This window comes from Corvus brachyrhynchos, unplaced genomic scaffold (genome assembly GCF_000691975.1).
Source record: "Corvus brachyrhynchos isolate BGI_N302 unplaced genomic scaffold, ASM69197v1 scaffold128, whole genome shotgun sequence".
NCBI classification, from domain to species: domain Eukaryota; kingdom Metazoa; phylum Chordata; class Aves; order Passeriformes; family Corvidae; genus Corvus; species Corvus brachyrhynchos.
This window is the reverse complement of record NW_008239648.1, coordinates 122,872-139,369: the sequence shown is the minus strand read 5'-3', so window position 1 is coordinate 139,369 and position 16,498 is coordinate 122,872. Positions and strand designations below refer to the sequence as shown.

At 36.0% G+C, this 16,498-nt stretch overlaps 1 protein-coding gene across 5 annotated transcripts in view; it reads left to right on the top strand.

Moving 5' to 3' along the window:
- Nucleotides 1-16,498, top strand: part of FER (FER tyrosine kinase) — a 158,621-nt gene that overhangs the window by 38,889 nt on the left and 103,234 nt on the right. For 3 of the 5 annotated variants that reach the window (XM_008639842.2, XM_017742362.1, XM_017742364.1), the window contains 5 exons: nucleotides 766-949; nucleotides 3,339-3,476; nucleotides 4,319-4,438; nucleotides 10,448-10,570; nucleotides 13,991-14,180. In XM_008639842.2, the coding sequence (XP_008638064.1) occupies nucleotides 766-949; nucleotides 3,339-3,476; nucleotides 4,319-4,438; nucleotides 10,448-10,570; nucleotides 13,991-14,180 (755 nt within the window). Of the gene's footprint in view, nucleotides 1-765; nucleotides 950-3,227; nucleotides 3,477-4,318; nucleotides 4,439-10,447; nucleotides 10,571-13,990; nucleotides 14,181-16,498 lie in introns of those variants that run through there. The other 2 variants (XM_017742363.1, XM_017742365.1) reach the window with 2 other exon arrangements.

Below are 16,498 nucleotides of genomic sequence, written 5' to 3'. Positions count from 1 at the left end.
CATACCCCACATAGCTGTGCAGTTACTGTGGCAAAGAATGGAATAGGTGGCCTCTTGAAGTATCTTGTGGCTCTGTGTTTCGACCCTGAACTGGTCCTGTCAAGCTTGAACTTGAGGACTTCCAGTCTCAATGGTGCAAAGCTGAGGCTGTAGAGCCAAACCTCCTGATCAGGATATCATGTGATAATGAAATGTTGAGTTCTAGGAGAGAAGCTGCCCATATTGAGCAGGAGTAGTGTGAGGGTTCAGCTACTCATATGTAGACTGCATCATTACTTTATTAGGATTATATGTAGCAATAGGAATGCTTGAATACAAAAAATAATAGATTTTTAATGAATCTGGTGTAGTAGGACATCTCTTCCTCTTTTATTTATTTGCAAATAGAAGAATAGCTTTTAGATAGTCACATGTCTGAGATTTCTTTCTTGTTCATAGTTATTTTTACACTTGTGGTTTTCATATACTTTTAGATAAAGAATTCTCACATTTCTGCTCAAAGAAAATAACCTTTTTCTTACATAGTTTATTAATTAGGAAACGTAGACATTTGATCATATCAATGATCTGAAAATGGTTGGATTTTACCTTCCTCAGAGATGTACCTTAAAAAAAGGTACCTTAGAAAAAGGGGCAGACTTTAAGCCCTGTAAGATGTGTTCTTATATATTTCTAACTAGTACAGTGAATCTACCAGGTATGTGTCATCTACAGGCCTGTATACTTTTAAATCACCATGTGCATTTTTGATTTGTTTTCTCTCAGGAAAGGAGACAGAGAAAGCCAAAGATCGGTGTGAAAAAGCCACTATGAAACTTCATATGTTGCATAACCAGTATGTGTTGGCACTGAAAGGAGCACAATTACATCAGCACCAATATTATGATACTACGCTTCCTCTGTTACTTGATTCACTACAGAAGATGCAAGAAGAAATGATTAAAGCCCTGTAAGATGTATTCTTATATATTTCTAACTTGTACAATTTTCTATGTGTAATATTCTAATTAATTTATAGGAATAGTTGAAAATAAGAAACAGTGCTTGATTAATTACTTATCTATCAGGGGTAACAGTTGAAAAAAGTCTATCCTAATGATGCAGACAGTAGTTCCGAGTGCTTACTTAAGCCTACCAACAAGACACCATCTTCTTACAAATTCTTACATATTGACTGCAGTATTTATATTTGAGTTCATGATTTGTGCATCAGCTGACACAGACTACGGCAAGTTTGCTGCCTCTCTGGCAGTCATTATTATGAAATTCCACCAGCAACAAATTTGGTTTAAACTGCCCAAGTGTCTTGAAAGTGATTGTGGAGGAGGGCCAAGCCAGATGCATGGTTGATGATATGGGGGGAAGAATTAACGGTATTATTGAAAAACTTGATCTCACTGTAAGGAATCCACCCTTAAAAATACAATTACCTCTTCCCTAAAAGATCATTTTTACATCATTACAGAGTATGTGCAAAGTGATGATCTCTGAGAACAGTTATTGAGGACTTTCAGCCCTCCTTTCTGGTTTGTAACCACCATGCTGTGTCTTTGTCTTAGCCTAAAAAAAAGGGTGGTTACCTTTTTCTGTTAGTATTGTTCATTTAGATGTGAAATATTCTTCTTTAACTCATTTTGTTACCTATGCTGAAGTCGGTGTTCGTCTTAATTGCAGTGCACAAGAAGTGAGGAGAGTTGGGGATCCCACACTCTACATGGTGCAGGCATCATTAGCTTCTCTATGCAGTATCATATTAATTTTTTTATTCAGGTGCTGCTATTGAAATAAACCTTTAATAAACAGTAGTCTCTGTACAATCCTTTTAATTTTTTATGCAAGATCATGGCACAAGGCTACATTTAAATGTGTGTGCTCTAATTAAGGTGATTTTTTAGAATCATGAGATACGATAATTGACTGAAGAAATTTATGATGGAACAAGAACTTATTGAAACCACTCATCTTTGCTCTGCCTGGAGTAAAAACCTGTAAAAAATAATTTTATCACTACACAGACATTTTTGTGAGTTCTGAATGTATTGGAAAATTATTCTTTTGTAATAACTTCAGTGTACATAAAGAGATGCTGATTTCAGGTGTAGAGCCTAGTGTGACAACCCTGCGTGAAACAATACTTCCTCAATAACCCTAATTTTGCAGGTGAATTAGTTTTTTAAACTTAAAAAAGTATATATTAATATTGCTAATGATTTTTTTTCCTCTTTTTTTGTCACTGTAATTGATACAGATTCTCTTTCTCTTATTGCTTATTCTCTTTCTCTATTGCTGTAGTTGATGTTTAGCTATCTTTTCATCACAGTCCATGAACTATTTTCTGGAACCTTTTCACACATGATATTCTCAGAAAAGGCAAGATTTAATGCCTTCTCTTGTCTGTTTTTTGCCCAGAACAAATGTATTGAAAAAATCCTATCACACCTGAGATCTTATCCAGGAAAAATGTATTTATACTTTTTTCTCTGCGTATTTGGCTAGCCAAAATTCATCAGTGTTTTTTGAGAGGCCACCATGCTTCAGATCCTGGCACGCTAGCAAATTTGTCGGGGATAAAAAATGAAATAGGAAATAATTATGAAGGTACATTATGAAAGAAAGCTAAAAGATAAGGAGAATAGAGGGGTGTTCTGAGTATGTGTCACTGGATGCTATTAAGAGTAGCGTCACAGTATTGCCTCTTCCTCTGACATTCACTCTTCACTTGTTTTTTCCCACTCTTGGAAGCAGGTAAAGACAAGGTTTGGTGGCTTGCACTTTCGTATTGCAACTTCTTGGTTGATTTTCTCTCCTCTTGTAAATATGTGCTTACTTGTGACTTACCTGTTTTTGTCTGAATGGCAAATCATAATATAAATATATATTAAAAAAAAAGTTAAACCCAGTGTTTAAAGGAAATGCACATATTTCTGTAACTCGTTTTGCCTTATGCCAGAATGTATTTTGTCATGAAACATGAAAATCTTTGGTGTGGGTTATAAAAAGCATGGCAAGTCCTGTGTGAAGAAGAGCATCATCACTGAGCTCTATACATTGCCTTTCCTTGTAATCTCTCCAGTTTTTGTTTAGCTATGCAGTGTGTAGGTGCACTAAAATCAGCAGAAGGAGCACGGTCTTAAGAGACTCGTAACCAGCCTAAGGCTTTAGAGACAAGGCCACAGGTGATGCATTGTTTCTTTGAATAATATATTGTCTTATTTTTCCCTTTTTAGCCAGTTGCAACAAGAGTTTGTAGAAACAGCAAATTGAAAATCTGAAGCACCTTCAGTGTCATCTATGCCTTCAGTGCCATGTTATACACTAGAATTTTTTTTCCTCTCTAGAAAAGGGATCTTGGATGAGTATAGCGAGATCACCAGTCTTGTAACAGAAGAGATTGTGAATGTCCATAAAGAGATCCAGACCTCGGTGGAACAGATAGACCCTAACTCTGAGTATAATGACTTCATAGATACTCACAGGTGAGCATTTTCATCTCATGTTTCTTCTTGGGAAAACCCTACATTAAACTGCAACTCTGCTTAAGTGTTCAGAAGAATTTGCTTCTCTTTGGTTCCTTTTACATTGTTACTTGTAAAATTTTATCCTAATTTGAAAATTATTCTACTTGCACGCACAGAAAGCTGGCTGAACGGTCTGCTTGGCTAGCTCTAGAAAAACAAATTTCCAGTTACATGAGAAGAGCCATAACTTTGGTACTGATAGCAGACTACACATTACAGTCTAGACCCAGCTAATTTACTGTTTATTTAGATGCAATTTGCATTCTGGGCTAAACTTGTTCTAGTTTAAAATCAACTCTAGGTACCTTTGTACTCTGCAGTTATTGCAGGTTGAGACTTCAGAGCATGCAGATAATGCAAGAAAGTTTTTACTTAAAAAGTAGAGTGTCTTTCCCATTTATTGAGCTATTACTCTATATCAGTATATGAAGAAATATTCCTAAGACTTCTTGCATTATCTTTTTGTTGTTGTTACGTGTGAATTGATGGTCGTCTCGTGCAGGTTTATGAGTGGAAGCAGGTAGGAGTCACCCATTCACATTGGTAGTTTTTGAGAGCCTTTATTGTGCTTTGAACTTGATTCAAAGAATTGTAGTGCGTTTTACTATCTCATGAGATTTTAGAATTATGTTCTTTGTTCAAAGGAAAAAGAATATATATCCAATTGCTATCTATCCTTTTATTTCATACGTAATTTTAACTACAGTTAATAAAATATTTCAAAACCTAGTGATTTGCTCTATTATCTACTCAAAGATACATGTTGATTTGGAAATGATAACAATTATTTACTAAATTAGGTCATCAGAAGTCATTGAACAAGAAATAGAGTTTGATACATCTTTACTAGAAGAAAATGAAAACCTTCAAGCTAATGAGATCATGTGGAATAATTTAACAGCAGAAAGTTTGCAAGTCATGTAAGTCTCTTTGAAAATCTTTCATCCTTCGGAAATGCTGTTTTATGTTATATCTACGCTCACTCAGATCCTTGCATGGCTGTGTCCCCTTTTTAAGATCCAATTTCTAAATGTAGTATTTTCAGGCAACAGACGCTTACCCATGCTGGTTCTATCGTTCTTTGCACAAAAACCTTCTCCTTAGTCTCCCCAAAAACTTGCCATCATTTTTGATGTGTGTTCCTCTCTGTGCCATTTAATAAAACGCCCCAAATCTACCATGGGTCCTCCTTGGGACCATGCTGGTTCATTTTCCCAGAAGTGTTTCTACATTCACTGCTCTAGGAAAAATAGCAAAATATTTTGATGAAACCACTGAGTAGAATTATGTGGTCAGTGATTTAAATCACCATGTAGAAAATTTTCATGAATTTATTTTTCTCTTGTTTTTTAAGTGTTTCCTTTTGTTTTGCAAAGGAGATTCTTATTCATTATTGTAACCTTTAGAATATATTAACTTAGTAACACAGATGTAGTTGTTGTATAGCATTTCATAGAGCTTTTAGCTATTCAGGGTGATGAACTGCCTCTCTGTGTTTTGTTAATATATTGGCTAGTTAAATATTTTCATTACTTTTGCCAAGTTCACCTTTAATCATTTGTTATGGGGAATGAATCGACTGCGGAGATTATTATGTGTGTATATTATCAGCCTCAACTTTTGACATAAAATGGTCCTGCGTGGTCACTTGTGAGATTGCAACTATTAATCATGCCTTAAAAGTGGGAAATTCAGAATTTCATTGGTTGATGGTGTTTTTGCTGTGTCTATTGTACTTCAGTTCGTGTTTGATTTATTTGAAGTATTTTCCCCTTAGAAAGTATAACTGATGCAAATAAGATATCAGTGATATATGTGGTGAATTGTTTACCCACTGCTTTTCCAATCCCATATTGTTCCCCGCCGCCCGCTTTCCATTGCCCCTAGCCTTGGCCAGTCCCTCGGGTTCTCCCTATCGGTTCCTGTACCCCAACTCTGCCCATGTACCGCCCATGAGCCCCTGAAATCCCCCCTGCACCCAGATCACCAGGTCTCTGTGCCTCTGGGGATCGCTGGGACAAGATGTAACCATTAAAGGTCCTCTTAAACCCTCATGGAGAGACCCTTCTCGCTTCCTTCGCCGTCGCTGTGTTGTAGAGCTGATAGGTAGCCAGAGCAAAACTGCGGAGCCGTCCAAAATGGGCTACGGGAGGGTGACAATGGTCACACTGCCCTAAGCAGCCCCCCTGAGCTCTCAGGAAAGCTGTAGCTTGCTAAACTAAACCTAGCACTACAGCAGGTATATTGTGGTAATGTGGGAGGTTTTACATTTGGTTTTGTGTTTTTTTTAGTTTCATTTGTTTAGTCAAACTATGATCCTTATTTCTTGTAAGTTTTTCTGAAAATCAAAATCAAACTGAGGTATTTCAAGTGTAAATGTATTGCAGTGTCTTCTGCAGGTTACTCTAATCCCTGTGTTTTCTCAACATGACAGAAACTCTGGATTTTATTAATTCCTTTTTAAGGTTGTTAATCATCCTCTCTTTCCTGTATAATTTGATTACTTTTCGTAAATCTGTTCCTTTGATAAGTATTGAAATAATTTTTTTAATATGAAGGATTTGCCTCCTTAGTCATAAAGCAGCTTTATCTTATGAAAGGATCCCATGATGGTTAAGCCCACCCTGTTCCTTTAAACATTTCTCTTTTTAATATGTTCTGCATCATTACTGTATTGAGATTATTCCTGCCTACAACTCTGTAGATGTTGTACATCTTGATGTGCTTCAGCACAGTAACAAGAAATATATTAATATTGAACCTCCCTTTTCAATAGAATATTACAATTTTTCTAAGATTCTGCCTTCCATAGCTCAAAAAGGTAAGTTCTTGTTTGGCTTGCCTTTTGTGTCCCACTGTTTAGAAATGAGACAGCAACATATCCAGGTAAAAGAGATGAAATGTTGCTTTTCTGATAAACATTTCTGATGAAATGTATAATTGTGTTATAAATGCTATGTCTGTATATTTGCCTACATATATACATTTTCAGTACAATTTTCATTGTGTTCTCTTGCAAATCTTACATTCATCCACTTGAAATTGTTTCGTGAATTTGGGTGAGAAATTTTATGGTGTGGCATTATTTCTGGAACAGGAATCAGGTATCTCTATTAAGTTGCTGTCTTTAAGGTGTTCACTTTTTGGTATAGATTTAGGACTCTGAGAAAAACAGTTAAACTGTATTAGGTCAGACCTTCTTCAGTCATGTTCAGTGTGTAAAAGTATCTGTTGTCCATAGAATTTTTGGTCAAGGAATTCCAGAAATTAGCTTCCTATTTTGTGAACCTGCTGATATCTTTTTTCATTTTATGTCTCTTAAGCTTTTGTTTTGGAAGAGAATAGGAACAATCTATTCCTTTCTGCCTATGATAATATAAATTTCTGTTCACCTTCTGTTCTGTGATCTCTATTTCAGAGTGTTCTTTTAGCTTTAGTCTGTCCTTTCGCAAAGCTTGCTCATCCTTTAGTTATCTTGTAGTCTTTATTTAAATGTTTTCAAGGTTACTATATTGGTTTTGAGATTAATGACTAGACTTTTACAGGTAATCCAGATACATAATTTAGAGAGAGGCCTTCGAAAGTTTCCTGTGTTCTTACTTTGCTTTGGTTTTAACAAATCCTAGAGAATAATTCAATTTGACTTTCTGACCCCAGCAGCTCATCAAGCCAGGGTTTTCAGGGAATCATCTACTGTATCTCCAAGATTTCATTTTTGAGTGGTAATGGTCATTTTAGAACCATGCTCCATTCTCCACATAAAGCTTTGGATTATTTTCTCCTTACTGTATATTTGCCTATTTCCATATGTGTTGAAATGACAGCCCAGGTATAGTGTGTCATAGAGTCCATAATAATCCTTTTGCATGCCTTACATTCAGAGCCTTCCTCCTACCTCAAGTAACATTGTATGATCAGCATTCTTTGTCACTTTTCAAACTCTTATTTGGATTATTAAGATCATATTAGGCAGTGCAGATTATTTATGAAGGTTCACTGTCCCGTGGGACTATAAAAAGTGTTTAGTCTTATCCTGTTTATCCTTCTGCTTTTTAATGCAGGTGAGAACCCTTTATTTTTTGTTGCAGTTCTCTGTATCTGTTGTTACTCATAGACCTTGTAAACTGTGTTTTAGGTATGTTATTACAGTCTTGCCTTAAAGCCAGTGCAGCCAAAAAGCCTCCACTGCATTAACTCTGTATGACTAGAAGTTTGCAAGTAAGAGAAGTGTGCTACATATTTATCCGTAGTTGATGACTTCTTAAAAAATCAGTTCTGTACATGATGAAACAATAGAAATTTGACTTTTGATTTTTAGTATTGAAAGTGTGACCTTAGAGCTTTAAAATGCTATGTCATTATGTTTCTGCAGAGGAGAACTACCTTCAGTATCTACCAAATAAAATAAGTGCACATGGTGGATTTATTTCACAAACATTTAAAACATTCAGAGACATATATTGATTTGTAATCAATAATATTTGGTTGAATCGGCTGTTGTATTGAGTATGCAATGGAAGAATGACAGTTTTGCATCATAACTGTTTAATGGTTTTAATAAAGTATTTTTTAAGGGAGTGTGATGAGAAAACTGGCTTTTACATTTTAAGGTAAACTTACATTTATGAATAAAGTTTTGACAATAGGAGTTAGTTAAAAGTCAGTGTTGACCAGCTAACCTTTCTAAGGAATGAGTTAAGGTGTCTTCCGATAAATATTAATAAATGTCACTGCATACTACTGAGAAATTCTGAAAAGTATAGCAGAATGAAAGTTTACGCTTTGAAGAGATATGCATTAAAAGCTGAGAGCATATTCATATCCAATTATTCTGAAATACAAATTCTGTAAGATCAAGGATTTATTTTAACTGATAGATGCAGCAGAATGGAGCTTATAACTAAAGAAATACAAAAGGAAGCTTTCCAGGTAGGGGTATTGTGTGGTTTTTAAGGCTGATAAGTGTTACAGTGATCAACTGGTTAGTAATAGAAACCCTTTTGTAAACTGACTGTATCCAGAAGGCAAATACGACACCCCAAGAAAATTCCTTTGGCAGACCTCAGCCAAGATGATACAAGACAGATGCAGCTAGTCAGCTGTAGCCAGTTTGGGAAAAAGTTATTGTTTAAACAAAAAATAGATTTTGAGTAGAAGGAGGCAAGTGAGTTTGGTGTATATGATAGCTTTTTTTTCTTTTCTCTAAGATAAATAAAAATGTCCTGAAGTATCTCAGAAGTTTCAGGAAGAACTACATCAACTTAATATTTTGATCTGATGCTGCAATATAAAATATAAAATCTAATATTTTTAAAGTGGTGAAATAAGGAAGATATTGGATCTGCATGTATATACTCTTCCCTTCCAGTGATGAACAGTCTTATTAATTAGGTTTTAATTTCATGACTATTGATGTAAGATCATTAGGTAAAACATCTGCTTCTTGTAAATCAGTTGTTAAGCAAAAACAATGTAGATTAAAATTTTATTTAGAAAGCTGATCAAAAAGCAGTTAAAAATTGTTAATTACTTTCTTTAACAAGGTATTGAAATAAAAAACATTAGTTGGCAATAAGTTGGAGACCCAGTGTAAGAAAACACAGAGAAGTTCAGCAATACAGATTTTGATAGCCTAAAACTAATAAAAATATCTATGAAAAGCGGAGCTGTGAGGATGTTACTTTGAGGGAAATGTTTTAAGTATTTATCTTATCTCAAAATAAACACATGTGGAAGGTTTGTCTTTTGGGAAATAAATTTTGGTCATTCACTCTCTGGCTTTTTAAAGTAATTTAAGTCTCCTAGAATAAAACGTATGACTGAGTACAGATCATATATAATCAACATTGTATAAAATGCATTGGAAGGAGAGGACTGATTCAGTGTTTAGAATCAAGTAATTCAATTTGGTATGTATGGCTATGTGGAATGTGCCTCCTAGATATTTAGAGAGTTGGGTGTGCCACTCCCTGGTCTGGAATGGTTTTGGTCCATAGATCTGTGCAGTGGTAATTACTACATGTATTTTGCTTGTGTTCCACTCTTTACTTCAGTAATTTTATTGAAATTGGGCTTGAAAGTACAGGGGAAATAAAGTAAGATAGTCAAAGATGCATAGATAAATACCAAGAAGGAAACAAAAATGTACATGCTTATTTATTTTTAAGAGATTGTTCTGACTTAATTTATTGAAGTCAACATTGATATGCCTTTTAGAAGTCATCATTATGTAAGACATTTACATGCATTGTTCAGAATGTAAATGTTGTTGTATATTCACTGATTTTTTTTTTTTGTTACTGGAATATTTACCAGGATAATTACAAAGTGTCAGTAATGGTTTTAAAGTGTAATAACCCCTTCTCTGTTAGTATTGAGTGTTTTTGTACAGTTTTATCTTTACTTTGAATTAACCATTGCCAGAGATTGTAACCTCAAAAGGATAATTGTGAATCAAGATGTAATCACTATTACAACAGAAAGTGATCATTTGTATTTTTGCTATTTCTAGAAGTAAATACAACCCAGCTACTGATTCTGGGTATTTATTTAACGCATGCTTTAGGAGTTGGAAGGCTTTTGTCTTTCTTAAAGCATCTCATAATTTGGCAATATATTAGGAAGGCATTAATTCACAGAACTCATCATGTATTTTTGGAAAAAATACTTCTTGATAGGAGAACCTGCAGGCAGCAGATCATTCTGTAACCTTGTTTGTATACAGAGGCTAGTATGGAATCTGTAATAATGCAGATTCCCAATGTAAAGATATATCCACACAAAAAAAGAAAAAAATTATCACCAAGCGCTGAGTGAGATAAAAAAAAAAAAAAAGTGCTCTTTTACATCTTCAGGAAAAAGATTACAATGTTCCCAAATCTATACAATTTATGCATTCACAACTTGGGTTTTTGAAATCTATTTTACAGGTTAAAAACAGTAATAGAAGAACTGATGCAGACACAGCAAACCCTTTTGAGCAAAGAGGAACTGGTGTTGGAACTAGAGAAAAAAATAGAAGAGTCCTCTAAGACATGTGAAAAGAAATCTGAGTAAGTTGAAATTAAATTTCGAAATACAATCATTTGAGGGGGGGAAATGTCTATAATGCAATTCTTAAAACTTAAATAAGAAATAACTTTCACTAATCTTGTTCTGCTTTTGTGTGTAGCAAATACTGTGAAAAACAACAGTAAATTAGTTTCTCATCTCTAAAATAACCCTTGCCCACTGCAGACCAAAACCTATTGAAGAATTGAGCAGCTCCATGAGTTTAATATAATTGTCATCGTTTCAGCATGGCTTAAGAGCTGGACCTTTCATTAGTTCAGTTCAACTTGATCTGAGAAGATGAGTGAATTCAGTTGCCTTTCTGTTTGACAGAATTCCTTGTATAGGTGTAATTCTGTGAAAGGCTTTCAGAGTCGTGCATGACTTGTTCTTATGCAGTAACATGTTTGGAACTTGTGAGGTTAAGTTCATTCTTCTTTGCATTTCCTTTACAAAAGTGTAGATGTAAAGAATGTAAATCTCATATCCTGTACTACTGCATAGTAAATACCAAAGGTGAGGGCTTAATGAGTGTTGTAGTGCACCATAAATAAAACATTATTATAAAGAATCATTTTTGGGCAATGTCTTCAGGTTTTTCTTCTACCTTTGGTTAGAAAAAATATTCACATACTCTTCTAAACTGAAGTCAGTACAGCAGATAAAGAAACCTTTTGTCTGTAGAGGTATTTTCTGATTCTTGTTGCAGTCAGTCTTAATCTTACTAATTTGGTAATAAATATTACAGTATTTATTTACAGTAGCAGTAGTGAATTGGAATGCAAGTCCTTCAGGTAATCCTTCATTGACTGAAGAAGTCTTGAAGCTCTTTGTTGAAGTAACCTTCTCACATGAAACATTGTATCGTATTTAATTCGCATCCAGAATGTTATTTATGTGTATGATATCTCTGTTTTGATTAGATATTTCGTGTCCTTTCTTTGGTTAAGTCCACGTGCACTCACAGTGTGTTTTCTAATTTTTTGTTCTTGAGCTGTCTTCCTTACTGTATGCTACTTAAAGGATAAACTGGATTTGAACTAGTTGAGTTTGATGGGGTGTTATTTGATTTTTTCCCCCTCAGCATTGTTTTGTCACCAGTTACACCTCTCTCAAAATAGTTCAGACCATCCTTGTATTTCTAACTGTGTGGAGGCTTATCTGACTGATCCTTTAGCAGATGTTTGTGGTGTTGAGGAGATTATTTCATTTCAAATTGCACCAGTACCTGTTTGTCTTACTAAAAGGCAGGGAACCTGGCTTACATATCTAGTTGTAAGATGAAGGCTTCCCTGAAATCATCCTTGTTCTGATTTGTCATTGCTCATGCCTACCTCCAACAAATCCCGTTTTCACCTTTTAGCTGCAGTGCAGAGTGATATGGATGTTTCAGCTTGTACTTACTGTCCCCAGAAGGTCTTGTCCAGCGTTGCACTGGGTTTAATTGTGACTGCATAAGGTCATGCCTTCTGGCAGTGTCTTGGTGCTATTATCCTGGCACTAATATCCTTTTCCATCTTCAAAAGATGATATTACCTTCAACACAGAAAATGTTTTAATTGTATGTTATTTATATGTGTGTATGTCAAGCATACCATCTGCCCTCTCAACATGACAGCATATTGAATATTTGGGTTTTGATTTAGTTCAACTTTTTACCACTTGCTTATATGTTGCCCTGATCTCCAGGGATCCTTCACACAAGATGTCACTCTGTGAGGTTGCTAGTAGCTATTGCTAGCAGCTATTGCTAGCAACAAGGACTTTAAAGTTTGTACTCATGCAAGCCACAGGCAAGTAATTTTATAGATTCTATTTCCTCATGCATGACTGGAGTGGCAAGCATTAAAAGTTGGATTTGGGAAGCCAAATTAGATTGTAATCCATCTTGCCACATTTCAGGAAAGACACTAGCTTTTCACTAGCAGAATATGTCTTGTTATCACTGTGTCCTAATAGGTTGAAATCATTCCGTGTTTGGGGATATCACTCTAGCCAGCATTCACCAAAGCCTAGCTGATGGTTGAAGCCTATTATTTTCACAGGGTGATGTCCTTTTTCTCTCATAAAGGAGACTAGATGAAAATACATTATCTTGAGCATAACAGCAGGATAATTGTTCATTTGCTTCTCTGATGCTTTTAAATCTGTGCAGGCTTGTGCCAAATCTCAGTTTCAGATTTGGGAATCATGTCTGCATACCTCACACTTATGCCTTTTGAATGAATGATCATTTGGCTGATGGTGCAGAGTTTTGTCCATTAGTGACTTGGTGTAATGCTCACCTACATGGATATGATTTGCGTGTTTTCCTGCCAATGAGGATTTTATGACAGGTGGTTCTCCTGTTACTTTGAAACCCATTTAAATACTCATTTGGCTGAGCATCAGTTTCTGAAGGATCAATCCCTGTATGAACAACATTTGCCTTTCTTTTTTCCTGCAAGAGTAGGGCTTGCAGGAGGGCTTGTCTTCCAGGGATTGTCCTGAAGATACAGAGCAACACAATACTGTGATTTTCCTTCATATTATCCTCTTCTTCTTCATAGTTCTGGTCCATTTACCTCCTTCGTCTGTTTTTGTAGGCTGTGAGAACTCTGCATCTCCTATAGACCACATTGTCACTGGGCTCTGGTCGACTGGTTTTAAGGGTGTCTGTATTATACTGTGGGTGATTCTGTCTTTCAGGCAGCTTCTGTCACTCTTTGGTTTTGGCAGTTATTTGGGATAATAGAGTCATCTGGGATAATAGAGTCATCTGGGTATCTGCAGATACTCTAAGTGCTTGTCCTTCAATATGATTTAATTATGACTGTCTTGAGTATTCACGGGTATGAGTGGTATTCATAGAAGAACCATAAAAATAAGCAGAAGACAAAAAGTTGCTTTTAGCGCCTCATAAAGATGAATTTATTTAGCTTCGTAAGAAGACAGTTATAGCACAGTCCAGAAATACTTATGGAGCAGAGGGAAAAAACAGATATCTCTGATGTGATGCCATATGAATTTATACTGGATGTGAGGTGAGTTTAATATTGCAAATTATTACTGTAACAACTACACTGATTGGAGTGAGTTTCTCATCACTGGAAATCACTATGTAAAATTTATTTATTCTCTAAAGGAGGAGGAAGTCCAGTGTTTGTAAATTCAGTCAAAAGTGGATAAAAGCAGGAGTTTCACCTATATTTATTACAACAGGATTTTTGTGATAGAGAGAAGAGAATGGGTGTTTTCCTGATAGAGGGAAGAGAATGTGTTTGCTTGCACTGTCTTGTTGCTTTGAAAATGTTCTAGAATTGCCTTACCTTTGAATAAATGATGATGTTGAGGAATTGTCATGCTTTTTTCCCCTAGCTTTTATGAAGCAAAGAAACTATTTTGCATCTTGTATATTTTTAATTTGTTATTTTTCTTTGCAGTATTGTGCTCTTGCTGAGCCAAAAGCAAGCGCTTGAAGAACTTAAGCAAACAGTCCAACAATTAAGATGCTCTGAGGCAAAATTTGCAGCCCAGAAAGAACTACTGGAACAAAAGGTTCAAGAGAATGATGGGAAAGAACCACCACCTGTAGTAAATTATGAAGAAGATGCCAGATCAGTGACCTCTATGGTAAGTTTTACATCTGTTTTACTGAATTGTGTAGCCCTGCCATTGTCCTTCAGACCCAGGATCAGAGTATCAAGATACTCACTGGAGTGATTAAAGTGAATGGACTTCACTTTGCATTTTTGGAGAGCTGTTTGGACGAGCAGTTCAGTTGCGTGATTTCTTTTTATTTCTAAGTGGCCATAACTCCTAACAATCTGTGTCTGGGGACTTGGATTGTTCTTTTCTACACTTGATGCTTAGATTTTCATTACACTCTTTTATAATGAAAAGACTTAACCCTTACATAGATTTAGTAAATTTGACTGAGTAGCTGTTGGTAATTTCCTTGACTGTGTTGAAGAAACACATCTACAGTTGTAGATAGAAAGTTAACAGCAAAAGCTCTTGGATTTGCTGTATATGTAATTGGGAAATGAATTTTATGTACTGTAATTACTCTTTTCTTAAACAGAAATGAACATTGGTTTCTTTGCAGTTTATTTTTAAATGTTTACATGCTCTTAATAATTAAAAAGAAATTTTTTTGGTCTAATGAGATCTCATGTAATTTAAATAAGTACCTTACGTGGCTAATATTTTGTGTGACTTCCTTTTCTCAGTTGTATGCAGCTATGTGCAGAGTTTGTAGGCCACATAAAAAAGCAAACAAACAGTACCTGTTTACTAAAGGGACAAACAGTAGTGTTTGCCTTTGTGGATTGGTTTTGACATGTAGGAGATATTTGTGATTTTTTTTCTTTGAGGTTTAGCCTGGCATTCTTTTTGGCCCATGGGGCAATAGCTCTGTGAAATGTAATTAAATGGCTGTTTGTGAGAGGAAAGCTTTTTTCTTCCTCTGTCTATTTGTGGAACCGTTTGATTCCCATTCTACAATTACACTTGATTGTCAGCATTCTCTTGCTTCCACTGCTGTTTAATATTTACAAGGCACTATGAGGTGGTTGTCATTTACCCTGGTACAAAACGTTATTTTACAAAGCTTGTATGCTTGTTGTGACCTGGAAGTTTAAAAAGTACAAAAAGTTGAAAAAAGAGAAAATAAGAAGCAGGATAATGATTGCAGAAGATTAGGAGTCTTGGAATGCTTTTGGGGTAGGCTATCTTGTTAGTTATTTAATGTTATGCCCTGTAACAGTGCTAGTGATTAGTTTCTGCTAGGTTTAGTTGAGATGATGAGTCTAGTCATAAGAATGGTACTCTTCCCCTTCAGTTCAAGATTACTGAAGTCTGCTTTCTGGTGTCCAAACCTCTGTTTCAGTGAGCAGGAGAAAATAATCCTGTGTGCTGAGTGCAGGCCTACACAGGGCCAAGAGGACAGAGACAAACAACTCCATCACTGCCAGCACCGTGTCACCTCCAGTGTCACCTGCAAGGAGTGAGGTCTCATCACGTCCAGTGCAGCCATCGATGTGCCCACAAGTGCCCCAGGGCAGATGGCACATGGTGGCTGGTTCTGTGTTCAGGGCATGGTGGCCTCTGCAGGAGGGCAGGGGAAGGGGCAGCACAGAGCCATAGGATGGTTGTGGGTTGGAAGGGACCTTCAAGATTGCCTAGTTCCAACCCCTTTCAACACCTTCCACTAGAGCAGGATGCACCCCTTTACAAAACCTTGCCAGTTCAACCCAATGTGAGGTTGCAGAGAAAAGCCATGAGAGCACTTCTAAAGGGGCCTAATTATGAGAGGCTTAGTCTGGTCAGCTTCTCAGGGAAAAGGTAAAATGGGAACAGGAAGTTGGTACAAAAGGAGGCAGAAATACATAAAGCACTAAGTGATGTTAGGTAAGCTGAAAGAGAGGATAATGTGGGTTTTTGTTGTTTTATTTTTTAAACCAGTAAGTGAAATTTACTGTTAAGGCAGCTTGTGAAAGTAAATCAGGGATATATTTGTATGTCAGTGATAATGTTAGCATTATTTTTTTACGTGGATTTTGTACTTTAAGTAACTTACTCTAGTTTATTTAGTTCTATCTGGCCTCTGTTATCTGAGAGTTCAGAGTGTCTGCACCTTTAATGAAAATAATGCTGATCATTCAAGCTACCTTGCAGAGAAGATCTGTCATGAAGTGTGATGTGTTAACTTTCATCTGAAGAATTTAAATTGAGCAGAATTACCACTTCCCTTGCTTCTTCAAGGCAAAGCTTGCCAGAAGGGCTAAGCCACTCTTGGACATGCAGACTTACTTTGCAGGTGCTAGATGTGGAAGTCCTTGCCTTGCACAGGAGACTGGATGGGACTGAAAACAGGGTTAACTGTGAAAGCAGGCAACTTTATTTCCACAGCTAAGTCAAGTTCATGTACGTGTACAGGATACAGCATT